Source organism: Pieris brassicae, chromosome 12 (genome assembly GCF_905147105.1).
Source record: "Pieris brassicae chromosome 12, ilPieBrab1.1, whole genome shotgun sequence".
In the NCBI taxonomy this organism is placed as follows: Eukaryota; Metazoa; Arthropoda; class Insecta; order Lepidoptera; family Pieridae; genus Pieris; species Pieris brassicae.
The window spans coordinates 3,350,381-3,378,270 of record NC_059676.1 but is presented as its reverse complement, the minus strand read 5'-3'; the positions used below and the strand labels follow the sequence as shown (position 1 = coordinate 3,378,270).

General features: G+C 32.4%; 1 protein-coding gene across 5 annotated transcripts in view; it reads right to left on the bottom strand.

Moving 5' to 3' along the window:
* LOC123717043 overlaps positions 1 to 20,756 on the bottom strand; it is a 37,493-nt gene extending 16,737 nt beyond the window's left edge. Inside the window, exons 1-26 of one of the 5 annotated variants that reach the window (XM_045672801.1) lie at positions 20,614 to 20,756; positions 19,892 to 20,039; positions 19,313 to 19,559; positions 18,846 to 18,949; positions 17,918 to 18,093; positions 17,663 to 17,732; positions 17,336 to 17,467; positions 16,393 to 16,603; positions 15,776 to 15,954; positions 14,471 to 14,548; positions 13,982 to 14,089; positions 13,234 to 13,375; positions 12,561 to 12,703; positions 11,901 to 12,074; positions 10,389 to 10,616; positions 9,746 to 9,847; positions 8,482 to 8,643; positions 7,616 to 7,717; positions 7,269 to 7,360; positions 6,791 to 6,908; positions 6,017 to 6,136; positions 4,397 to 4,495; positions 3,548 to 3,655; positions 1,909 to 2,004; positions 970 to 1,058; positions 163 to 286 (exon numbers count right to left, since the gene is read on the bottom strand). In XM_045672801.1, coding sequence (XP_045528757.1) covers positions 163 to 286; positions 970 to 1,058; positions 1,909 to 2,004; positions 3,548 to 3,655; positions 4,397 to 4,495; positions 6,017 to 6,136; positions 6,791 to 6,908; positions 7,269 to 7,360; positions 7,616 to 7,717; positions 8,482 to 8,643; positions 9,746 to 9,847; positions 10,389 to 10,616; positions 11,901 to 12,074; positions 12,561 to 12,703; positions 13,234 to 13,375; positions 13,982 to 14,089; positions 14,471 to 14,548; positions 15,776 to 15,954; positions 16,393 to 16,603; positions 17,336 to 17,467; positions 17,663 to 17,732; positions 17,918 to 18,093; positions 18,846 to 18,949; positions 19,313 to 19,559; positions 19,892 to 20,039; positions 20,614 to 20,660 — 3,399 coding nt within the window. In that variant the 5' untranslated portion in view covers positions 20,661 to 20,756. Of the gene's footprint in view, positions 1 to 162; positions 287 to 969; positions 1,059 to 1,908; positions 2,005 to 3,547; positions 3,656 to 4,396; positions 4,496 to 6,016; positions 6,137 to 6,790; positions 6,909 to 7,268; positions 7,361 to 7,615; positions 7,718 to 8,481; positions 8,644 to 9,745; positions 9,848 to 10,388; positions 10,617 to 11,900; positions 12,075 to 12,560; positions 12,704 to 13,233; positions 13,376 to 13,981; positions 14,090 to 14,470; positions 14,549 to 15,775; positions 15,955 to 16,392; positions 16,604 to 17,335; positions 17,468 to 17,662; positions 17,733 to 17,917; positions 18,094 to 18,845; positions 18,950 to 19,312; positions 19,560 to 19,891; positions 20,040 to 20,613 lie in introns of those variants that run through there. The other 4 variants (XM_045672803.1, XM_045672802.1, XM_045672804.1 and 1 more) reach the window with 4 other exon arrangements.
* Between the last annotated feature and the right edge of the window lie 7,134 nt (positions 20,757 to 27,890).

Below are 27,890 nucleotides of genomic sequence, written 5' to 3'. Positions count from 1 at the left end.
CTAACATTTAACTATAAGTTATTACTAACTATGCTACTGACAAATTAATTATTATTTTACAGTAGTTTATGAAACGCATTTTACGACTTGTCAACTGTTGCCGAGACAAACGGTTAGATAAAATTGAGTAAATGAAATTTACTACTACGATAATGTACTTACTGCGATACTATAAGGAATATATAGAGTGTAGTAAATCGCTGCTAAAAATCTCAGTGTACACCATAACTTCAAAAATACACCATGAGGCGTTATTACTCCAGGGAAAAATATGTAGCGAATGTATCTGAAAGTACACAGACCAATTTGACAAACGCCAAAGTAGCGAACACTACCCGCGATTATGCGCGTTAATGAACGCTCAATGCGTTGTTCGTTGAACTCGGACATAAAGTGCAGCTCCTGACAAATCAGATATAATTTTGTCTTTAAAGTTACCAAAAATGTGTTTGTTCCTTGCCCCACTTTGGGCCTTTTACATATGTGAATCTAGAGCTGTAAACCATTTAAAAAACTTTATATTATGAGGAATATATCATTGTAAATTAATTAACAATCATATTATCAATAAATTATCAATTATCGGGTTATACATATAAGTTTTTTTTTAATTCGGCATTTAACACACTATCTACCTATCGATCTATCATTACTATTGACTATAAGTAGATATTATACCTGTCATGACAATTTTAATTTGAAACCACCTACAGAAGACTACAAAACGAATTTGCTGTGATAAAATTTTTATCGATGTTCTCAATAAATTATCTATACATAAGTACATCATGACGCTTTCTTCGAAATACATTTCTCATGAAATATTTAATTTCTCATGGAAAATTTTACCGTTTACGATCGATCTACGTAAGCTGAGCTAATCTGCTAAACCTCTTAACTACGATCGCAATACTCCAATAAAGTATAAACGCTCCCCTCCCACAATTTCCCATAAGTATCAATACTAACTTCATAATTCCCAACTTTTCAAATGCGTCGAGGAACTGACGCTTTTCTTCTCGGCCACTCAATATGACGAAACTTTCCTTTATTTCTTGCTGAAACGGAACGCCACTCGAAGTTTATAAGAAGTCATTGTTCGAAAGAATACGGTCTGCTAATTGATAATAAGATGTGTATGTATTAACTACTCAGCTATTGTTTGTAATGAAAACTCTGATTATTATTGTATAAAATTTTGAAGCACATTGTATTCGTATTCATGACTTATTATTTTTATTACCATACTCGTATATTTATGAAATTATTCAAGAAATCGGAAAATATATCTTTATCGTGAACTCTATGGTATCCATAGAGTTTGGGCCAGCCAATTTTAAATATGTAATCTGTCAAAACTGAAAGACGTTATAATTAACTGTTCAGTTTATGGACTAATTATTACTATTCAAATATGTTAACATTAAGATTAGATTTTAATATAATTTAATATAAAATTTATTCAGTTATAAAATGACATCCATTAAAACACATATAGTTATAATATATATCAATCAATTATTTATACAAAAATAAAGCGGATTATAGGCAACCATCGCTATCGATAATCCAAGGCGTACTCCCTCAACATTTATTTAAAATTAACTTCACCAAGAAACCAGATAACTGCACAGTCAAGCAGTGTATTGAGAGTATAAGAATGACAACAGTGGCTGAATTTGAGATCGCAGTAATGCCTAATTTTTTTTGACAACTTTTTATTACTATAGTTCGTCATTAATATTCTAGATACGAAAAAATAAAAATATATATATAAGTTCGTATTACCCCTACGCCAGTTCTACCGTTGTCTAAAAATACAACAACTATCGTACATAAAACTGAAATTTTTATATATTAAAATTGTTCTATTTTTGAAATGGTATGTTATAATCTGTTAAAACTCACCGCGATTCTATTAGTTTTGGCATCTATTCTACCAACAAGGGGTTTGGCCTCCTCGTAAAGTGACGTCAGTTTTCGGATGGTGGGATCTTGAAGTGTCTAAATGGAAACGTTAATTTTCACTACAATTATGAGAATGCAATTTCAGCTTGGCGAAGCTTTGTTTTTCACGGTAATATGAAATATCTTAGTATAGTAGAAACTATAATTGCTTTAGATAATTGAGTTCAGAAATAAACGATGCAGTGCAGAACAATATAAGAAATTTATTTTCTGTGCGCACCTTAATTTGACTTTGATGAAATATGTTTAATTAATTAAAAAAATATGCGAAGAAAAGTAAATTCATATATTGTGTTAAACTCCATGAAGAATTATATAGGAGAACTTTAAATATCCTGAAAAACGCTAACTTATGAACTTGTTGGGTCCAAACTTTTAATGACCTTAAAAAATATGTTCAAGTATCAATATTCTATTCTTATAATACACCTTTGGTGAGTTGGATATAGAAGTTTTAGTTTCGTAAGTTCTCATCGTATCTATATATATATATATTAAAAGGAATCCCTATTTTACTTGGTCACGGCATCACGCATCACGCTGGACAGATTTCGCTAATTCTTTTTTTTTTGTTGTGTTTGTTATTGTCAGGAGAAGGTTCTTATGAAAGAAAAAATTAAGAAAATTGCGCGGAAAACTAGAAAATTTAAGAATACTTAATCACCATATTATGTAATCATGATATTTGTTACGATAGTAATTCTTTTTCAGTGCATAGAGTTTTTACCATTCAAACTTTTTTCATGTCACTTTATGGCGTTTGTCATAACATTGACAGATTGCGCGCTGCACATATCGTCAAAAAGGATGTAAGAAAAATGAATATCGTTTAAAACAAATGCTTCAATCGGTGTTATTATATTGATAAAATATATATAAAATAATTACAGTCGCTAATTGTTTGTGGCATTAATCTTGAACATCCATGTTTTTCACATTGCCAGTTATATGTCGCCTGTTCCCATATCGGAATACCAACAAAACTATTTATATACGCGTCAGAACAAACAAAGAATGTAGTTTATCATAAAGCACTAATGCTTTTATTTTGCTAAGCAAATGCTTGAATTTGATTATTCTAAAACATTAAACATTTTGTTTCTGATTTTTTTTATTTATTATACCAATTCGAAATTAATATTCATAGTTAAGACAGGACAACGTCTGTCGGGACCGCTAGTATTTATAGAAAAAGAAATTGCTCTGGCCACCCTAGGATTCCCTGTGTCGTGGGCAGCTAGTCTCTTCCTATTGACATGTTAACAGTACTTGAAAATAATTTCAACATAACAGATTTTATAATTAAACTTGTTGCACAACAAGAATATTTTCTGTTTCTGTATAGGACAGGTTGAGAAGATGTTGTTTACGAGTTTTAGTGAATGTATGTAATATGCTCATTGGTTGCCTATGCTTTAAAATATGTGATGTTTGAATGTATAAACAAAAGATTTAAAAGCACCAATGTCCCTATACTGTATTGTACACCAATAAAATTCAGTATCACCTATATAAACATCGTAAAACTCCTCATATATTCCACTGACGTGTACTCGAATATTAAATGCATGAATCATACCGTTATAATGGGGTGACTGATGTCAGGAAAGGTGCTCCAACATTGCACCAGTGCAGTGTACTCCAAATGCAGTAATATGCAATTTGTCGTTGTCAGCACTGTATACACCTGGAATTAGTTCGCGGTATTACCACTTGTAATACTTGCTTATTAAACTTCCAGCTTGATTCATTGTAGCACTTTGCATTTATATTCTACCTCCTGGCATTACGTAACTTTGTAGTAGTTCACGAAAACTGCTTTTGTAACGATTGACTTAATAATTAGTTTATAATAGCGTAGCCGACTTTGCACTGCTGAATATTTATTTTATTAAATACATATAAGTATGGTATCGTAGCGATTTTTTGTAGTTATTGATGTCCTTTTCGTAAGTATTTTTGATAACATTATCCACGTTTTCACACGAAACCCTAACTTTTTTTTAAATATTCTATAGTTCGTCAGCGATAATTTAGGATTCTAACGCTTTGCCTATTCAATTCAAACTAACAAGCAATCAAATCTTCCATCTTTATCATATTAGTAAAGACTAGCAAAAATATTATTGGCGACATCTAACAAAACCGATAGAGATATTCTATAGAACGAATTCGTAGCAGTGTTGTAGCTTGGAATTACGTGGTACGCCAACAGAATATTGAAGTCGGAATCGAAGCACCGCTTATAAAGTTACATGGTAAGCCTGCTAATACTAAAAAAGTGTATTAGCTTATACAACACTTGATTAGTATTCATAAGAGCATCATAATGTAAACGAAACACGTAACTTGTAAAATCCAGTTACCTATAATGAGGCAAATACATATAAACCTTATTAAACAGAAATTAGCAACATACTTATATTACCTTAGGCAGTCCATATAACATTTCAGTACTACCAAAGAAGTAACCGGGAGATATTGATTTTACCACTTTTCCTTGTTGATTGAGGTTATTACAATAACCCTGAAAACAATGTGAGGCAGTCACGTCAGCGGGGCTTTTGGATATTTTAAAATTGCTTGACATTCAGTATGAACCCATGCCCACCATTCCTAACAGCTTTCGCTTCTAGCGAAACTCTGGATGTGTTGGCGCTCAAAATTATAAAGCGCTTTGGAACAACAGAGATATTAGTGTATTGTGGCGCTTTAAGAAAATAGAGTATACCAAATCTAGCACTTAACACTTTTTAAGCCTTCAGTGCATTTTCGTTATCGGGAGTAGATTTCATATCCGCGTTAGTCCAGCACCTAACGCGGATGTGTTTCTCAGTAGTTGTCTATTTATATGATATATATACAATATATTATTTTGTACATATGTAGATGTATACTATTTACTATTTTATATTACGTAAAAAATATATCAAAACATAAAGGATCAAATAGACAAATAATAAAATTAATTAATATTTCAATGGTAGATTATATTCAGAGCAGTATTGGCTCAGTGTTTTCAGCGAGCGACTCACATATCTTAGTTCGTAGGTTTATGTGCTCATTTAATACTTTCCTGTACAGCGTTTTATGATATGCAGATTCAAATAATATAGAAGCGATTCAGAAGATTTCTTTTTAATTTATCAAACATAATAGAATACACATTTCTAGATATTATAATTTAGTAAACAAAATTTGTCCAGGTGTTAATTCAATATAAATAAAGCATGTATAAAATACTAGTGTTGACCTTGTGGCTTCAGCGAGCGACTCTCATGCTCTGACGTCCTAGGTTCGAACCCCGGCTGTGCACCAATGGACTTTCTTTCTATATGCGCATTTAATATTCGCTCGATCGGTGAAGGAAAACATTCTGAGGAAACTGGCATTGCTTAGACCCAAAAAATCGACGGCGTATGTCAGGATGATCACCTACTTGCCTATTGAAAAAAAATATCACGAAAGAGACAGAAATTTGAGGCCCAGATATAGGTTGTAGCGGCTGTAGTTGGTAATTGGTACTTTAAATTCACTGTATTATACTAACGAAAGTGTATTAATATTTTATCGAATATTCATTTACACTTGCATTGTATAACAAACATTAAAAAAAATACCTATATATTACAACTGGCAGCTTTAACGTTACTAAGCGAACTAACGAACTAATTAATCTATAATCTATATATATACAATTATCGTGTATGTTCGTTCTCATACTCCTCCCAAACAGCTCGACCGAATCTTATGAAATTTTGTATGGATGTCCAGTAAGTCTGAAAATCGGCTACTATCTGTATTTCAAATCCCTAAGTCCACCACAAATTTTAATTTTTTATGATAATATATAAAATAAATACATGTAACCCTTGTCACCCCTCTACGAACAACCCCTATTTTTATTTTAGTAAATAGTTATTTTTATTGAACTAAAAACATGTTTCCTATATATACATGTCAAAACGACGTTTGCCGGGTCAGCTATATATAATATTTAATAGCGTAAAACTGCACTTTAAGTATTAGGAAAATAACATAGGTTTACCTTTTGTATAATATACATATCCCGACCGATATCACCAGCATGTTGCACAATTTCGTTTTCTGGCAAAACTATTGTTCTCGTGTTAGCAACGACGGTTTGCAAGAAATCACGACTGCATTCCTGTTATCAAAGATTTTTTTCTTATCACGGTTTTTCGTATTACTAACATCCGATTTTGATTTTGGGATCTCTTAAACATTAATTGTAATATTTATGTACTTATGAACCTTCCACAACAATCTTTGGTGAAACAAACAAAAACCGTTGGAAGGTTTTTGAGTTTAACACGTCAGATATAGTGGCTTCATTTTATAGTATGTAAAGATGACGTGTAGATTTTATAAAAATAAAATTATTCAACGGCGCTACAACGTTTTTAGGTCGGGGCCATGAATCTGACCATGATCATCATCATTTGTTAATCTTATAGACAAGTAGGTGATCAGCCTTCGGTGCCTGACGTATGCCGTCGACTTTTTGGGTCTAAGGCATACCGGTTTCCTCACGATGTTTTCCTTCACCGTTCACACATCTGGGATTCGAACCTACAACCTCAGGCATAAGAGTCGCAAGCTGAAGCCACTAGGTCAACACTGTTTATACATGATTTATTTGTATTGAATTAACACCTGGAGAAAATTTGTTTACTAAATTATAATATCTAGAAATGTGTATTAAATTATGCTTTAATAAATTAATAATAAATCTTCTGAATCGATTCTATATTATTTGCATATCTTAAAATGGATATTGCGTTAAAATTCAATAAATTACCTGAAATAAAGGGCATAGAAGCAATGTGTCCAATAATTCTATAGAAGATATTTCATGTTGTATATTTGTAGACATATCTTTAAATATTTCTTCTTTGGTAACTGCACTATTATAATACCTGAAAAATACCTTATAATTCGTTAACTTATACGTAGGCTTCCTTTACCTTAATATCTCAAAGTAGGTAGATGTAGAAACACATTTGCAACTGTTTATTTATAATATTATTTTTAGTCACTAAACTTTATTAATGACAGAAATGTGGTTGTGATAAAATTTATCTTACGGGTACTAGCCCCATACTCGTGAGCCCTTGTGTTGTGGGTGACGAATGGTTCTTGTAAGGGATTTTTGTTTTGCCAAGATATGAACGTAGGATCTCCAGATCAGTACAGGTACGGGTTGCTTTCTCTCTTTCATATATGTACACATTTTATAAATTTGTTTATTTTTATATTATATTATACAATATATTCACCATTGTACAGCGAAAAATTTCCGCACTCTAGCCTTAATTTTTCCACTCACGCGATTAACAGACAGAAAATAAAATAGCTCTCTCATGGAGTCCTGTAAAATGAAAATTTTAACAACATTAAAGTTAATATAATTTACGTCACTCAATGTCATATGCATATATTTTATGATATTTTATTATTTAAGATATTAAACGTTTTTAATTCGCACAATTCCTTATTTAAAAACTCAGTATCGCTTTTACGCCTATAAATTTCAAAATATTTTATTTTATAAACATATTCCTAATTCAAACTAGAAAAATTTCCTGTTCGCTGACATTTAAGGCACAAAGCATTTCCAGCGTACCTTAAATTTCAATTTCCGTTGTGTTCCAAGCAAGAAGACGCTGCATACGTTAGCGACATAGAAACAAGTCAAGTGCGCTCCTAAGATGAGCAGTACTACAACCTGAAACAACTCATTAGGGGCAAGCTAGAAATACGATAGTGTTTTGTTTTAATTACATTTCGAGATTGTTTTCTTTGTTTAAGAGAGATGTTTTTCATCACTAATTAACTATGGAATAAATATATAAAATATAGTATTTCGTTCTTCAAGGGCATAAGTATAATTAGACATTTTTAATAGAAACCGGTTATTTATTGCTTTTATTTTAACGGCAACAAGGCCAGGCTAGAGTTGCGTCAACATTCCTTAGCCCTTGACCATGGTAGGCATTGGACCCGACTTCCCTCAGATCTACAAACCATGGACAACGGGCCGATGGGAGTATGGTCCTTTCTGTACCAAGGTCCAGTCCACATAATAATTCGTCGAGGACTGTAGCTTGATCGGCTGATCGCGTGACGTGATGTGGACAAGTGACTATGTTACCGTGGTTTAGGGGGTCTCACATAAGCCCCCACTACATAGTAGTCATTCCGGGGATGCGTAACGCATTTCATCACGAAAGTAAACGGACAACAATGCCTAGATGGTGAATAGGAACAGCAATTTTAAAACGATTGCATATGGGTATATACAGAAAGAAATCTTCAAATTCGTACACAATATTTTACAAGTATAAATAATTTTCTACCTACCCTCTACTTTGGTAATCGTTTTTACAGTGCTGCCCATATTGGCAGATGTAAAGACAATTACATAAAAGATAGTATAGTTTTATACATTGTCGCCCGTATATATGAAATTGCTTAAAACTGTTTATTTACCAAAAATAAATCACCAATCCCCGGGGCAATTTCGGACATTCCGATGCCAGTAAATACGGCGGTGCCAAAGGAAAACGACGACACTTGAGGATTTTCGTGTTTAGCGTTATTAGTCACAAACACCTTTGTTTCCCAGTATATTAGTTGTACTAGCCATGAATTCTACAATTATAACATTTACAAGCCTAGTATTGTCTTTTGTTAACATAGCTTTTACACATTAAGAAAACACTTTTTAAACGGATTGAAGCTATGTATTATTATTAATACCTCGTTGCAAGATGCAGGTATATACAAAATGGATTGCGACTGTGGCCTGTCTTACGGAGAGCAAACTAAACGCAATATGTCCAGCAGACTCAAAGAACACATTGCGGACATAAGACATAGACGACACACAAAATCAGCAGTCTGTGAACACTCACTAGATAGGCCTAATCACTACATACGCTATGACCAACCGAAAGTACTTGCGAAAGAAAAAAGATTATTCCCAAGATTATTACGCGAAGCCATTGAAATAAAAAATACACCCGAATTTCAATAGACAAGACGGCCTAAAATTATCAAACCCCTGAGATCCAATAATATCCAAATTAAAACCCGAAGACAAACAATCCGCGAAAACAGAGGACACCGTGGGTCATTTCTGCAAAAACCCGTCATTTTTTCATATCAAATACAGATAACACAACTTTCTCTACAGCTGTGATACTTTTGATATTCAACACCTTTTGTCTTCAGTCACCGTGACCACGCACGCTGTAAAGCACGCGAAACGTCGGAAAATTTTAAATTTAAAAAAAATGTAAATAATTATAACTTTATAATAATAATACATAGCTTCAATCCGTTTAAAAAGTGTTGTTACTTTTATTGCTTGGATTCATATTGGCTAGTGTATATCCAGTAAAACATTAATTACTAACATTGACAACTGGTTTTGTCAAGGCACCAAGTCATTGTTTAGAAGCGTTGCATCCAAAATTTAAAAAAAAGCTGATAGCTAATCTAAGCGCTATAAGAAGAACAGAGAACTGATCACCAACTTTACAGGAAAAAACGGGTGATCATAAGTGTAACTGGTTTTGTCATTGTTTACAAGCGTTGCATTGAAAATTTAAAAAAGCTGATCGCTAACCTTCGCACTATAAGATGAAGAACAGAGAACTGATCACCAATGGATCACCAACCAGGAAAAAACGGAAATTTATTTTTCCTCTGCCCTATTATGAAATATCGCGTTATTAGAAATAAAACACACCTCATTACACAATTTCCTTGGACATGCCGTCAGGTATAATAAACAACCTGACCAATAACTAAATATGACAAATAATAATGAATATTTAATTAGGCAGAGTATCTGTAACAATATATATATATATTAATATTTTAATAACATACTAATAACTCACTCACTCATTTACATAGCTATTAAATATTTAATCCTTATCATTCTCGCGTCAAGTTTCAAAGAAATACCGGAATCATTTATATCTATTTAAGACTCGTGGTAACGACTAATTATACATTATTCTGATGTATATTATTTTTTTCTAGTCTTATATCGGACGATATATGAATTTCGCAGTTAAAAGAGTTTGAACTCCGGCTCTGCGTAGATATAATTTTCTCTCTACGGGCCCAAACATTTGCTTGTATTTGCTACACTTAGTGTGTGTTTTCTCTTCTCTAATCTTAGAAAATCAACGTTTCAGTCAACAACCAGACCAAAAACGTCAGAGATAAGGTTCTTTATATAAGAAATATATTTTACTATTATTATTACTATAAACGCAAAAGACATTTACGCCACCCCCTATCCGCAAATGCTTCAAATTCTCTGTTGCATTGTTACACCTATAAAACTAAAAGTTACTTGTGATATGAAAAATATATGAAACCTTCGCGTTACTATTGAATTTCCTTTCCCATATCCTGAAGTAATCCCAAATATGCCATACTTGTAGTATCGGGAACATAACAGCCAACTGATTACTAATAGTGTCTCCGCTAGGGTCCAATGTGTCAGTGAAAATATACACCGGGAAAACTGAGAGTACGTCCAGATAAAACCCAACGGTGGCCATTTTCTGCTCAGCTATCTCCCTGACAGTTTCCTTTCTTACATTCTGTAAGTTTATGTAGCTATTGTATTATTTATATATAATAAGTACCCCTGTGCACATATGTATTTAAGTAAAGATGTATTAAAAAATTGTTTGCATGGGATTTTTATTTGTACCACTCATTCAGTTGACAAAATGCACCTATTTAAAATTTGTGTTTCCATAAAATTTTATACTTGTGTGATTTTAATACATTTTGTGGTTAGGCAATTGAATGGACTTTGAATATAGTATAAAAGGCTATTTAGTAAGTAATTTCAATCTGGATAATTGTATATTTGATAACTTAAATAATATCAGTGAATTAATATATAAAAACTAACTGAACCGGCAAACTTCCATTTGCCATGTATATTATTTCCAGCAAAAAAATTTTTAGCTTATAAAAATAACCTAACCACTATAATAAAAATAGGGGTTGATTATAGAGCCGTGACAATTAAGGGTTGTATGTATTTTTGTATCATCAAAAAATAAAAACAAAAAATAAATAAAAATTGGTGGACACCCCTTTTCACTTAGGGGTTTGAAAGATAAATAGTAGCCGATTTTCAGACTTACTGAATATGCATAAAAAAATTCATAAGCATCGGTGGAGCCGTTTCGGAGGAGTACGGGAACGAACATTGTGACACGAGAATTTTATAGATATAAGAGATGATAAGTTTTTTTTCTAGATAAATTAACAGGCACGATCTACTACTTACGTGGTATAACTGTTAAATATAGACTAAGATCCCGGATCGGTGTAAAGAGTTTATATGTATAAAAATATTATATTTGATAACAAATACAGTACGTATTTTGGGCTTAAATTTTAAATTTGGATAATATTGGGTCAACTAATAATTGATACAAGTTTCTTCAAGTCTTGAACATTGATGTAAACATTAGTATACACATGTGTTATCTACAATATGAAGGAGCGGATGGCAGTCATGATATCAATCCAATCAAAGAAAAGTTCTCTGCCAAGACTAATAACAGTCTATTCAGTCACAGAATATTTTTACTTGAAAAGGTATCTTGCAAAAATCGTGAAAAGTAATTAAAATTTAATAATAATTTCATAGGCTATCTCAGAGTATTAGGATGGAATATTATAGACTACTACGTTATGCTTCAATTATGCTATGTTTATATAGATGTTAATATATTTTATCCATTTCTAGCACTGTGTTATTCTAAAATTGAACGAAAGATACATGATTTAGCTATTAAAATAAAGGTCTATATGTAATCTATTACGATAGTAAATCCTTTTCTTCTACTACATTTCAACTCTACCTTGTCAACAATAGCAGTCGTCAGTTGTATATAGATGTTTAGTAACAATCCCGCAATCACGATTGTACTCAGTACTCTCTCCCAATCGTGTTGTACTGAATTCAAAGCTAAGTGTGGAGACATGAAGCAAACGTATAGGACCATTGCGAAATGTGTTATGTCGAACATATGCGTCTAAAAAAAAGGTTGAAGCGGTATTTGCAATGTATAAATGGCAAATTAAATACATCGAAGTACATCCATATTTCAATAGAAAAAAATAACAAAAAAAACTCCCTATAAAACTATACAGCTGACCATAACAAATTTTTAAAATTATAACTCTAATACTTGCTTGAAGCTAGAAGTACAATGTAAATTAATAGGAAAACTCAATAACGATTTTGAATTATTGCTATCAAAAATTAAAATATGTTAGACACTGAATAATTATAAATTATACTACTCGGAACATACTCTTGAGAGTATAATGTTCCGAGTAGTAGAGACTCATAGTTCAAACCCCGACTATATTACCTGCACAATTAACAGCTGCTCATAGTCTTAGACTGATAAGTTTCTATATTTTGCTAACAAACAAAAAAATCCACAGATGCAAGAATACGATGAATGAAGCGAACAGAGCGTTAATGGATGTATAAATAATCAAAAGATAATTACGAAATCGGAATCAGGCTCCAATATCCATGGAAAGCTCGCTCTAAGACAAAGTCGGGGGGAGTCCACAGTAGTGACATTTCTCGCTACTTTGTAAAGCTCTAAATTGTCAGTTGTGAATTTCCTGTGCTTTTTATTGTTCTCATCTAAATGTTTTAATGTTTTTAGAATTATTTGTGACTTCGTAATTGCATTTTACTTAACTCTATAAAGAAGTGAACCTTCCAATAGACTTTACTAGTACGAGTATAATTACTTTTTTAATTCATAAACATTTTCTACCTTCCATATGACGTCAACATTTGGAGTTTTTACAATTATCATAAATACCATTTTCGTCTCATCTATGACATTTTCGCTGGTCCATAGATGATGGCTACATATTACATTCCTGTATTGTTCTTACCTATTTATTGTGGTAAGCCGGTAGATTTTTAGATATTCCTCATTTTGCAAATTCTTAGTGCAATTTGATATCATTAAATAAAAAATATCAATGAGTCTAAAAAAGAGCATACCAATTCTTAAAAGGCCGGCAACGAACTCGCGAGCCCTCTGGCATTGAGAGTGTCCATGGGCGGCAACATCAGGTGAGCCTCCTGCCCGTTTGCCCAAATGTCCTATAAAATTAAATAAAAAAAGGCACTTTTATAACTTAAACTACATATTAACGAACCTCTGTAATACATATGAGAATCATCGATAAACATCGAGTCCTCCTCTCCAACGTCCCACAAATGATCCTTAAGTACCTTCATAGGTCGGTATCGTGTACGAATCAGGCGGGAATCGTTTTCGTCGCATTTCAAGATGGCTGCCTACAACAACTTAAAACTTACTAAACCAACTTTGACTTATATATTTATATGAAACATGTGAGAACGGCTGCTAGAGAACTAAGACTTTTAATACAAATGTTTTAAACGCTGTAGAAGTGTGCTGGGCCCATTAGCTTATACTGATTTTATATGGGTTAAAGAAGAAAAAAGGGTTAGAATTACTAAATTAAGCAGTTATGTTACGTAAACAGTTATGTTAGGAGGAAAGATTTGTATTTTTAAAGAATAATTATTATTATTTATTTATTACAAAACAGGTTACATAACAAACACATATCCCAGGCTCTTGATGTAGTGAGAACTGTGTTTCAGAACTGTCACTTCTCAGTTACATGTATTATCAATATCGAGAAGAACAATATAATTTTATAGATTTTCCACATCATATTTAAATATTGAAAGCCAGCCACAAGCAACTTCAAAAAAAACACTGATTTCAACCGCTGTTTTCCCCTATTAGAATAATACATTATCCGAGTCTGTACTGAGTAACGTAGGCAATATTTGCTTTCAAAATATCTTGCAAAATAGATGCCCAGCGAGCCACAACCGGCCACTAATAGATATATATTTTTATTTATGTACCTGACGTGATTTGGATGTGTTTAGTCGTAATTCAACATTTTCGCGAATTTTCTGAAGTATGAGAGGATTGTCTGTCATTGCTCGTAAAAAATCTGTTCGACGCAGTACCTGAAATAAAGCGATATTTTCTAAACCGTGATATAATGTATTTTAAATAATTGAATATAATTACTTAAGAAATACTATTCTAAAGTTATTTTTATAATATACTTGTCTTTTATTTTATTTATTTCTATTTTCCTCATCAAATCAAATTTAGAACTAAACATATTCTTAACAGTGCAATACGTTTTGTTTTATGCACTACCAAATGGGACCACGGGGGTCTGTTTCATTAACCATTTTGTTATACGCCAGCGTTTCCTACTTGGCAGAAAGAATCTTTTCGGGAATCGAGCCCGCAAACCTGCCATACACACTAAGCCACGGATATCAGTATCGATTGAACATACATAAAAGTTTTTGCTTTTCAAATCAAGTGTACCGTACCTGCAGTTCAACGTACGTAGCGGCTTTCACTGAAACTTTTGATGGTATTGAATAAAAAAGGCTTATTTCTCCCAATACCTATAAAAATATTCCACATAAAAAATCAAATTTAATTTACACGGGATTAATTTACGACTGCCACATTTTTCTATATGTCATGTTTTTTTTTGATGGTATTGAATAAAAAACGCTTATTTTATACCAATACCTATAAAAATATTCCACATAAAAATTCAAATTAAATTTACTCTGAATTAATTTACGACTGCCACATTTTTCTATATGTCATGTTTTTTTAAAGGTATTGAATAAAAAACGCTTATTTCTCCCAATACCTATAAAAATATTCCACATAAAAATTCAAATTTAATTTACTCTGAATTAATTTACAACTGCTAAATTTTTCTATGTGTCATGTTTTATATTTTATACATGGTATAAAAAAAATAGTTAACCTTAAAATAACTACAATATATTACTAAAGGGAGTCCTTTTAGGCAAGGTTCCGAAGATACTGGCAGCGTTCACCCTTTGAATAGTTACAATAATTCTCTGTCCGAGGTATTCTGTATCTTATATTCCATAATAAACATATTTTATTTTTAAAATCTACATGGATATTACATGAAAAGATTGATATATGCATTAAATGTAAGCGCATGAATGTATGTAAGTGCGTGCTCCTATTTGACCATGCCTCCTGCTGATAGAGGATCTTTGACAATCTGAGACAAATCTTTGTTTTTAATTTATTTTATTATTATTTATTACTTAAGATGTCATGTGGAACATGGTGTAATGGTGGCAGCTCATTACAAACGTTGTGTAAAATAAAAAATTTGGCAATTAAAAAGAGTGGCGGAGAGTTTATTGCCAGTTCTTCTCTTCTACTACTCTCTTGATTTGAGAACTGGCAGTAAATGTTAAATTAGAAGCAAGAAGTTTATTTCTTTTCTTGACGTTCATAAGTGTACATTGTGTTACCTATATGAATAAGTGATTTTTGACTTTGACATGCAAATCTATCTCTATTTTTTAAATGTATTTAATAAATTTTAGGATGTAAAGTAGTGTAATAGCTTTAATGATTTTAACATAGCCCAATTCTTATACTTTGTAATATAATAAATTTGTTTCTATAATTTTTTGCATTAAGTTTGAATGCTTTATGAAGAGCGTGCGTCATTTGTTTTATTGTGTATTTTGTTGGTTTATGGACGAATGTTTACTTCGTGATTACGCCGATACGATATCTACGAATAAAAATCTTATTAAAAATACAAAACAAAACGCTTTTAAACTTACAGTGCCCTCTTTAAATGCTATCATGGGGCTTTCGTCATCTTCATCAGATAACATTTCGATGACGCCTCGTTTTACACAAATCATGCCGTTCTTCACCACACCTTGACTCCAGATATATTGACCGCTCAAATATAGCTCATGTCTCATTAGTAACGACATGTGACGCATGAAGGCTTCATCTAGAAATTTCGAAATCAATAAGACTGCTATTAGAAATATATATTTAACAGTTCATTAATAATCCCCGGAACAATATATAATTACAAATAAAAAAATATATATGGTATTGGGGTATATAAGTGTGTGTGCGTTTTTAGGTGATCTTAAAAATTAATTTGATTTGCTTATTTCCCTTGATTTATCAATTTAATTATAGTTATAAATAAATTATTAAGTCGCTTCCTGACATCGACAACTGACGACGCGCTTGTCACATAAAATTGTTTAGCCAATAGCTAAATAGTAATTCATGCGCTCAACTTATTTATTTTGGCTATAATGCGTAGAAAAGATCATTCGAATGCGATAAAAGCTCGCTGCCCTCCGTTATTAATTATTCTTTCTAATTTACAACGAAGTGTCTCAAATAAATATTAGATATTAATTATTTAACTTACCAGTATCTCTCAAAAGCAAGGAATCATGAAAAAGACCGACATTTATGTCAAAGATAAGTTCCATTTGGAACGGAAAGGGTAGTGTTTGTAAGTAATCCGAAGTAAGTATCCCTTCCTTCATCTGCCACAACTGTTCTTTGTATTGTTTAGACTGTTCTATTAGGCCTTCAGGCGCTCCACGAAATTTGAGGTATCGGATCATCTGATGGTACTAAAACGTTATAATAATATATCCCTCTTCTTAATTGTACGGGTTGCTTATACGCTCAAAGGTCCTTTGAGCCTAAATATATACTTATAAATATAAGTATAATAAATGTCCATCTAAATGCATGGAGGTCCCGAGACAATAATAGCCCAGCGTAAATAAGAATGACTAGTTGACTTGCAACTATAGGTATAAACAACTGTAGGCATATTGTCTCAGAAACCATTGTCTAAGATGAACAACCAGTTCTGGAATATCTAAATACAATCTAATTTACACAATCGAATGTACTGAAAATGAGGTTTGATTTATTTCCTAGAACACAAAATTGGTTATTATAAATGACGCCTAATCGGCTTAAAAAGAAATCTATATGTACACTAGCTGACCCGGCAAACGTCTTTTTATTTGTTTAGGGTTTAGGACAATTTAGGGTTGTATGTATTTTTGTATACTGTATCATAAAAAAATAAAAACAACAAAAAAATGTTTAATAAATAAAATATAAAATTTTGGGGTGGACACCTTAGATCACTTAGGGGTTTAAAAGATAAATAGTAGCCGATTTTCCGACTTACTGAATATGCATAAAAAATTCATAAGCATCGGTCGAGCCGTTTCAGAGGAGTATGGGAACGAATATTGTGACACCAGAATTTTATGTATATAGAGATATATTTTAAAAATATTCCATATTATGTTAAAATGATGAATGAAGGACACACACAAATATACCTGATCAACAAAAATAGACCATCGATATTTCTCCAAAACAAATTCCCAGGCCAGACTACCAATAAATCGATAACGTATGAACACATATCCAAAAAGCATTAGGAAGGATGTAAGCCATTTTTCTGAGCTATGCTGAAATAAAATTATTTATTTAATCGATGTAAACGAAGAGAATAAATATTAAATATTGTGTACGGTGGATCATCGTTCAACAATTTTTTTCCAATGTATAGTGAAATTAATATTAGTTCTAAACTTGTTATTCTTTGATAAGACAGACATATAATCAAAATTAAACCACAAAAATAATACATATTTTATACTTACTAATGGAAATGAATCTCCAAAAATACAATTGCATAAGCGACACGTACAATAGTACCAACAACTTAAGTAACTGTAAAAACAATTTCGATAATATTTAGATTAAATTGTACCATTGTTGGCAACACTGAACATATAAAAGAATCCCAAGTTAAATTACAAAGGAAAAAAATATTTTCGGACCTAAAAATATTCTAAAAATATTGACACATAATTCAAAATGCTCTAATATTACAATTGAGTGATTTAGTAACTGACCTGTTAAATTGCAGCTTTTGAGCGTTCATTTCGGATGAAAATGTTAAAATATTAGAAGGAAACGAATTCGCAGATGTCAAATGTAGATAATACCAAATACAGGTGCCACCGTGTAAAACCAATGCTACTATTAGCGCATGTTCTATGAAATACAATTTCTTTCGTGAACTTCCCATCTGTAATATAATACTACGCTTCTACATAAATATTACATATATTAACTAACAATATAGATAATCTTAATATATATAAATCTCCTGTCACGATGTTGTCCGCGATGGACTCCTAAACTACTTAACCGATTTTAAATTAAATTGGCACACCGTGAGCAGTCTGGTCCAACTTAAGAGATAGGATAGCTTAGATCTTTAATTATAGTCGCAATTTTATTTTATTGCAAATTATTTGTCTATAATTAATTGACAGTCACAATTATCTGTTAACTCCAAAAGATTCTAACAGATGTCGATACTTTTCGACTGGATTGTGTAAGTAATCAATAGATGGCACTCCTATGGTAAACCGACAAACGTGTCATATAAGCTAAAATTCAATATCATGATTACCACGTGTTATTGAGGCTAAAGTATAAATTAAATTTATTTTGTTGTAAACGAAATACCGTGAAATTCAATTATTTCTACTTTTTTAATTTTTGGTGTTAGTTAGCATAGCCAACCTTAGACCGAAGTATAAAACAAATTCAAATTATAGTGACGATAATACAGTGAAATTATTCTTTCGTGTCACGGTATTAAGGCTAACTAAAACATTAAGGAGAAACGAAGTTCGCGGGGGCAGCTAGTAATTATATAAAGTTTTTGCGTACTGGTTATTTTAACACAATGAAAAGTCGAACCGCTTAAAACGCAATGTTATATAGGATAAATATAGATATAATATAGTATTTAAAAAAACAAATACTCACAGAATTATTCAAGTTCTTGAAATAAACAAATATTCTATAAATGCGACATATTTCTATCCATCGATTACATAGCGATATTTTTTCATAACCATTCGTATTTTTTACTGAAAAATCAGTAATTGAAAGCTAAACAGTAATTTTTAAACGGACTGCGACAGATAGGGAATCAAGTTCTATTCCCAGTTGGACGCAGATTATATTTAAGTTAGTTATATTACCTTAGGCCGATAAGAAAATTGGCCTCAATATCCATGTAACTATACCCCATACATAAAATTAATTGGATCGTAATACACCTTTAGAGCAGATTTGTAAAAATCCAAGGTAGGGCCCACGTCCCCACAGGGGGACAATTCGATTTTTTTTTAATATTTTGAAATTTGAATCTTTCTGTTCCTCATTATATGTTTTGAAAAATTACTTACTAGATCCTATAAACCTATCATTCAAAAACACAAAATACTTACAAAATGTAGAAACGGGAATAATCGTTATGAAATCATAAGCAAGTAACGCATAGTTTCTCCGATAAACGCGTATATAAAGTCGTAAAACCGGCCAAAACGAATGCAGGCAATGCAATATTACATCGATACAAAATATAATTTCTCCACACATTATTAAATAATCCAAATAATACCAGGTTTCATCCAAATAGAAGGCGAGGAGAAAATGCATTATATATTTGTAAATTACCAATAGCAACACCAGCGTCTGGAAAATCATTATGACCAGCTACAAATAAAAACAGTTTTAAGAAATTTTAAGGAAATCACCATTTTCCTCCTTCATAATTTAGACCGTACTTTAACGTCCAACAATGACAGCTATATTAAACCCGGCGTTTTTGTATGCAAGTTCGATGTAATTCTCTTAATATCAAGCAAATTTGTAATCACGCGAAAGAAAAAAGTAATAATTGAGGTCGGCAGTCGGTATTTATTAGAAATTACATAGTAAGGTTCTGTCCTGCCTGGTCTTGATCTTAAGCAATATCTCAATTTCATATAATGTGTAGTAGTCCCGTAAACCCAGCACGTACGTACTTGCCATTTTAAATTCCAGGACAGCAACATAACAGCTTTAGTAATACCTCCTAGTTTTCTTTCCCATAGAAATTGCCCTCGCCATGACCTTATTTTATTTTTAGGCAAATTTACTATACTCGCGTGTGTTGCAGTAGTCGCAATTGTACTAAAAAATTAAACATGAACCAAATAATTTCATAGTATTCCGCCTTTCTATCTGCATCCTGTACAATCCTCTTAATACTACAAAACTCCTAGAAAGAGGATTATACAAAAGAAGAGGAGATAACTTGTTACCGACGAAAAGGTTAGAAGAGGCTTTACGTGAATTTCGACTACTAGAAATAGATAGCGTTTCCGCCTTGAAATTGAATTTTATTTCATATTACGCATTATCGCTTAATTGTTTCATCGTGTGGTATGCGGTCCCAACATAACCGTTCCATCTAAATTTATTTAATCCCCTTATCTTTAATATAAGTGATATACCCATAGTAATAAAAAGCACCTAAAAAGAGTTCTTGCTACATTAGGAGCCAGGGATACATATTGTTGTCCATGTTTATGGCAATAAATAATTATTATTGTTAGGTACAAGTTCATGATCCTGGTGAACTGTTACACACCGGTCTAAGCCTAAAGAGCATAGCTTTTTGTATTATTAATTATCAAACATTTGAAGGAGAAGAAATTTAAGAAGGAGTAAGAAGTAATAATAGTTAAACAACTTCAGCACTAACCCAGTACCAATCGTTCCAAGGGAAGGTTCGCTGACACTTCTGAACATTTTAACAATATTTGTTACGACACACTTCTCAATGTTAATCTCAAAGACATAGCCATCTTGATATTTTTTACTTGTATTTAATTTTGTTCGACTTTTGACTCGACCATCCCACTTCGGGGAGATGGTCGAGTCAATTCGTAACAATTCGTAAACAACCGAACGAGTCAAATGAATAACTATTGCACATGCGCACTTGTAGCAAGATTCTTAAAAATATGTTTCATAAAAATGTTTAGAATTTAATTAAATAAATATTAGAAGCTAACAGTATGTCATGTTATATGAACAAACAATGGCGTATAATGAAGGTGACCTAGCAATTGTGTTAAACAAAATATCAGTTACAGCTATACATGTAAATACTATAACTATTGCTTGTTTTTTTGGTTAAATTAATATTTGAGTTAGTGTTTACAATTAAATTGCCACTCTTGGTTTTTTTTACTTAAATCGTTAATTGCTGTATTTTCTTTAGTAAACAACTTATGTATGTAATGCTTTATTGTTCTAAGAATTTGTTTTATTTGCCGATTCCTATTCACTAACTATAATGATTATAATTTATCTACAACCCTTTTTACGCAAAACAGAAACAAAGTCAATTGACATTCGTATAAAAAAATAAATACACAATTTACCGTTTTAAATCTCGTTTGCAATTTGAAGACAATTACTGTGTCGGAATTTCTTGAATTTATGGCGAGCATAACTCAGCAGAATCGCTTGTAACCCAATAGTTAAACTCTCTAGAACAGAGTAACCGACGAGGCGAATCCACTCAAATAAAACCAAAAAACTTTAAAGGAGAAAAATCGTTGAGCGGTGATTCTGCGAAAAACTACTGAATAGAACCATTACGCGACGACCACTTATGTTCATTGGAAAGAGATTAATAAATCTCTTCAGTAACGACCCACTTCAATTTTTAAAACTAATTTAAATTACTTGAAAAATTGTGTATAAACACTGGAAGAGCTTATCGTCTAGAATCTATTAAGTAGGAGTGTTTTGTTGTGTTAAAATGTCATTTCGTTAACATAACAATCTAAATACATATCAAAATTCAAAAATCATTTATTCATATAGGTAACACAATGTACACTTATGAACGTCAAAAACAGAAATGTATATAAAATGCTTCTAATTTTACATTTACTGCCAGTTCTCAAATCAAAGGCGTAGAACGGAAGAGAAGAACTGGAAATAAACTCTCTGCCACTCTGTTTAATCGTCGTGTTTTTGTTTTACACGTTTGTTTTGTTTGTACGTTTGTAGCTGCCAACCTTTAAGTTCTCACGATAACATTTTATTTAAAGTCTTATAGTCAAGTTAAGATTGAAAAGCCGAGGTAAACGTTGCATTTTAAGTTACGTAATCTTAAAAACATTTTACATTAAGATCTACTAGCTAGCACGCTTAAAAATAATAAAAAAGTTGAAAATTCTGGTTTAGTTCATGCACAATCTATATCTGCAAAATGCAATTTATCAAATACCGAATGGACCTTTAGCTTGTGCCCCTGATGTTACGGATAATCTGGTACGGAAAACACCGTGAACAAAGGCCGACAAATACATACAAAATCTACCACTGAAAGCCGAAGATTATAATACTTGATCATTATATAGAACATGCTGCCCAACAAAAAACAAAAGACAATCGAGTGAAAATATCATGTGTCTGTTTCATTTTTACCTCGCGAGGGTTTAAGGTGTCTGATTAAACAGTTAATAGATTGAGACATAGTTTGTCTGGGTACTGTTTTGTATAGAAAAATATTGTCTTACATAACGTTTCGACCACTTTATGGTAGCGTCAGCATTATTCTGGAGAATGGGACACTACCACACAATATGTAAGAAAAAAAAATAACACGCACATGAAACATTTACAAAGAAATATAAAACTAAATATCTAAAAAAAACATTGTAGTGCGCCGCGTTTTGTTATGAACGATTTAATCCTACGATTGTACCTATAAAAACAAAAAAATGTTATAGGTTCTAACTGATACCATAAATGAATTACAAACGGTACTTTATTTTAATTTAAACAGAAAACTACGAATAATTTATTCAGCGAGGCGAGGCGTGTGGAGGAATTCATTTCCAAATGTTATTTTTGTGAAATCCCGCAAATGCTGCGCTCATGTAATATGAAGATTAAAGATCAACTAATATCTTTCCATAAATATTTATCGTTTGTAGAGTATTTAAAATTAAAAATTTGCATCGGCCGTATTGTTCGTGTTATATTTACCCCTTAATTTATGAAAAGTTCTTAGACATATTTGAATTTAATTTTATTAATTTACGATCTTAAATCTTATCGTTACAGATGCATATAACATGTAATGTAACTTTAGATTTTTCAGGCTATGTGTATTGGTTGTTTCGTTTATTATATAACAAGCGGACCCGACAGACGTTGTCCTGTCTTAAGTATGATATATATATTGATTTCTTTATGAAAGTTGAAAAATGCTTTATGAAATAAAACATTCTTTGTTTGTTCTTCTAGCGAATTACGAATTCGACAGCCCGGACTCCCAAAAAAAACCAATAATTATATAACTACTTTATTAATTAACTTATAATTAGGTTACAAAAACTACATCCGTTATCGATGCTAGATACGAATATAATGCTAACACATTTTATTGAATTATAATTTATAAAATGCGGTAAATGCCGTAACAGCAGAATGGTTCCTCGAAGCCGGCACATTGATCATACACGTGCCGCGACGTCAGCGATCTTCTTTAGGGTACCGTATGTAATTCCTCCATCCTCAGAACAGCAACTATTTGAGCACTTTGAGGGAAAAAGTTGCTGGTACTCCAGGGTTTTCAGAACAATCAGGAACAGCATATATAGTATTGCTTCTTGGTTCTCCTTCTGGTGTAGTAAGGTTCTTTCGTAGGTATCGTCGGAGAATATAGACAAGGAAAATTATAACTATACCAGATACAAGTGCATAGAGAGGCAACGTTGTATGGTATAGTGAAGAATCAAAGCGAGCAAGACGTATGGGATTCTGTAGCATAATTCTATTTTCCAGGTGATGTCAAATCAACTTATCGAGATTTAAAGAATTTAGAGTAATATGTGGAATCTCATCATTTTGAATTTCAGTGAAATTACTTTGTATCTCGGTAATCTTCAGCGGCTGTCCCTTGACTTCATCTTCACTATTGGTTATCTTAAAGATATCTGTTCGTAGTGAACATTCATGGGGAATGGTTGCTAGGTAGCTGCCTGATAAAGATACATATTCCCGCCGTTCACATCGAAGTTCGACTTTCGTAGGCTTTGGGAACACAATAGTATAGTGTCTATCATCTAGTTGTTCCATAGCTTGTCTTGTGATGGAGACTTCAGTGGGGCTACATGATTTATCTAAAGATTGATGAATGATGATACACTCTGGATACAATCTGCGTGCTCTCGTGGCTGATAATAATTTGAACTTTCCTCACAGAGAAGGTATTCGCCAATATTCGGGCATTCGGTTTGCAAGTACATGAAAAATTTCCCATTGGTTGCTATGAAAGGATGTATAGGTATAAAGGTCTGGTGAAATTTATTAGGAACAATGGAAAGCCTAAATAAGTCGTAACTATCTTTAGATATTATAGGAATTCTAAAAATTATAACAATTCTCTTACCTATAAAATAACTACCTGGTTTTATAAGATTATAATATTCTCTCAAATCAATATCTAAAATTTCATTATTACTATATATTTCTCTTAATCTACTAATCATATATTCTAAGTTATCTATGCTTATCATACTATGATGCGTGCTCGCTGCACGTATAAATCCTAAGATATTCTCTATTCTGATTAACTCTAAATATAAATCATCTGTATTTCCAGTAATAATATCTAATAATTGAGCGAATTTAGCAAACTTAGCTTTCAAAAAATAATGCGTATCCACAACTAATCGCAATGTTTCATTAATTTTAATTTGGTTTTCAGCTAAATTACTAATAAGTTGCGAATATTGGCTCGTCCAATTTTTATTAATACTGATATGGTTATTTAACTCCGAAACTAATTTATTTTCATTTGCTTCTAACAACTGTATAGCTTTATTAAATCTTTCAGCATCTGCATGCTCCAAGTTTCCTGTAAGACCTTTAATTAGTGATCCTAATCCATTAATAAGTCCTCTTTTTACCCTAGAAGGTTCCAAAATTTTTAATTGAGAATCTATTTTTGACAATTTAGTATAAAGATAATCAATCTGAATTTCATATATAGGCAAAGTAGTATTGTCTAGTTGAATTTTAAAATAGTCTAACTGTTCATTTATAGAATTAATACGATTTTCTAGTTCCGAAAGTTCTAAATATTGTATAAAGGTATGATAATGGGATATTAACTTAGCTTGACAAAGGTTAAAAGGTAAAAGTCCAGGTCCATTGTCAAGAGTCTCAAGCATTATGTCTGCTGCCTTCGTCATTGTCAGTATCAGTATTAGTACCTGTAACAATTTCGATGACTTTGGTACTCGTTTCAAACGACATTTAGCAATAGGTCCCTTTTTCTTCGAAGTGTAAATGTGTATGGGAAGGTCCGCAAGGACTGTGTCGTGAGTGTATCGCGGTGCTAATTTCTATCTACTAGCTAGGAGGTTCTTAATAAAAACTTGCTGATTTTTATTTCTATTAGTCATTAAATTCGTACGGTCAGTATTTGTAGCTTCACTAATTATTTCATATACATTCTTCATTTGTTCTCTATGCGTTATAATGTACTGTTGCATAAGGTGTTCGGCTAAATTAAGATCTAAAGGGTCTCTAGGATCAAAATGACCTCTAATTATATCGTGTGGTCTACATTTGGTGAAACTATGTACTGAACTGTTATAAGCTAGGATTGCATAAGGTATTTGATTTATTGCAGGCTCATCTTTATTTTTCAGGTGAAGGATACGAAGGTGCTCTAGTAAGGAGGAATGGAATCTTTCAATAATTCCGTTGTCATTAGGCGAATGAGCTAGTGTTCTATGATGATTAATTTATGTAGCCTAACAAATTCTGCAAATAGTTGATTAGTGAACTCAGTCCCGTTATCTGTCACAATAGTGAAAGGTTGTCCATGATGAGTGCTGAAATTTAATAGACCTTGAATGATACTTATAGCTGTACCATCTCGTAAGTGGTATGCTTGGCCGTATTTTGAGAAGGAATCTACAAAGGTAAGATATTTTTCAGCTTGCGCTGTGAATAGGTACATATGAATTATCTCAAAGGGCTTTGTTGCAGGTGGTACTACGTTAAACTGTGGTCTAATTGGATTTCTGTCATATTTAGTCTGTCCGCAAATTGTACATTCATTTATGTATTTAGTAAATTTCTTCCCTCATTTTAGGCCTCATAACGACGTGACAAGGCTAAATAACATTCATTGATGCCTCTATGGTTAGTTTTCCCTTCATGATAGTGTTTAATTATTTCTTACTGCCGTAAGTGCTCCTTAACATCTTCTAGCTCGGTTTTTACTAAAACCAGATGCATAGAATTATATTTAAAGTTATTTTGTAAAATTGGAAGTATCGAATACATACCTAATGGTGGAGTTATTTTAATGGCAGTCTTTATTTTAGGATTGATGAATTCTTTTACTGCATTTATAACGTCTTGTTCTAATGAAGATTCTGAAACTAGTATATATGTACGTGTGTAAGTATCAAAAGGTTTAGTTACATGCGGTCTTCTTTTAATGTCAACTACTATAGTCAAGCAAACCTGTCTATGGAATTTGTTAAGAGGTTCATCTGTGATAGGTATTTCAAGAATAGGATTTTCAGCGGATGTATGTGCTGTTGCAGTAGTAGATCCTGGTGGTTCAGGTCTTATGGACACATCTATACCACATTCTTTGAGAAGGGATTCTATTTCCTCGTTATTAATTTTTACACGGGATAAATCGTCAGCGTTAGTATTAAACTTTCCTTTCTTATAAATCACAGTATAGTCAAATTCACTCAATTTTAGTCGCCATCGTGTCAGTCTCGAGTTCGATTCTTTCAAATTCATAATCCACTGGAGTGGTTTATGGTCAGTTATAATTTTGAATTTCCTACCAAACAAATAGGGTCTAAATTTTGTTAGTTGCCCATACTATTGCCAAAAGTACTTTCTCGATTGTACTGTAATTTGATTCACTATCACTTAATGTTCTAGAAGCATAGCAGATCGGTTTGTCAGAGCCTACTGCGCCTTGTGAGAGTACTGCTCCTAAAGCTACGTTGGAGGCGTCTGTTGTCAGTATGAACTCTTTATTGAAGTCGGGATATTGTAGTATAGGATCGTTAGTTAATAAGGATTTGCATTTCTCAAAACATTTTATATATTCAGAATCTAAAGTTATTTTGTTAGTCTTTTTAAGACATTTTGTCATTGGTTTCGTCAGACGTGCAAAATCAGGTATAAATTTCCTATAATAACCTAATAGTCCTAAAAGTTGTTTAATTTCTTTTGTTGTTTTAGGTAAAGGATAATTTTCTATGGCTCTAATTTTATCAGGATTCGGTTTAATACCTTCATTACTGATAATATGACCAAGGTAAGCTGTTTCAAGTTTCAAAAATTCAGATTTGTCCATCTGGATCTTGAAATTGGAGTCTCTCAATCTATCAAATACTTTTTCTAAATTAATGATGTGTTCTTGCAAAGATGTACTAAAGACTATGATATCATCAAGATACACTAGACATATCTCATTTTGTAAACCCTTAAGGATGTTACCCATTACACGCTGAAATGTTGAAGGTGAATTCTTAAGTCCCATTGGCATACGTAGAAATTCAAAATGACGTTTCTTCTTCTTATCCGGTACACTCTTGACAGAGCGGTCGTGATCACTATTTAGTAGTGGTAATCAAAGGAGCAGATGTGATGCGCTTCACGACGTTTCGCCATCGTTGCCTATTAGTGGTCATCCTGCTACACTCATTGAGTGTACCTCCTACGGCAGACTTGATCTGGTCAGTCCAAGCATTCTCCTCCAGCACCACATTTCTAGAGCGTCTATTTTGTCTTTCCACGTTACGGCCGCGTACAGAAATATGGGGAATATAAGAGTCTTCACGAGCCTGATCTTCGTGGCTTTTGTTATGGTCCTGTTTCTCCATATCTTTTGCATCTTGTCCATAGCCGTTCTTGTGATGCCCATACATCGTTTGATTTCATCGATGCATCCGCCATTGTTTGAAA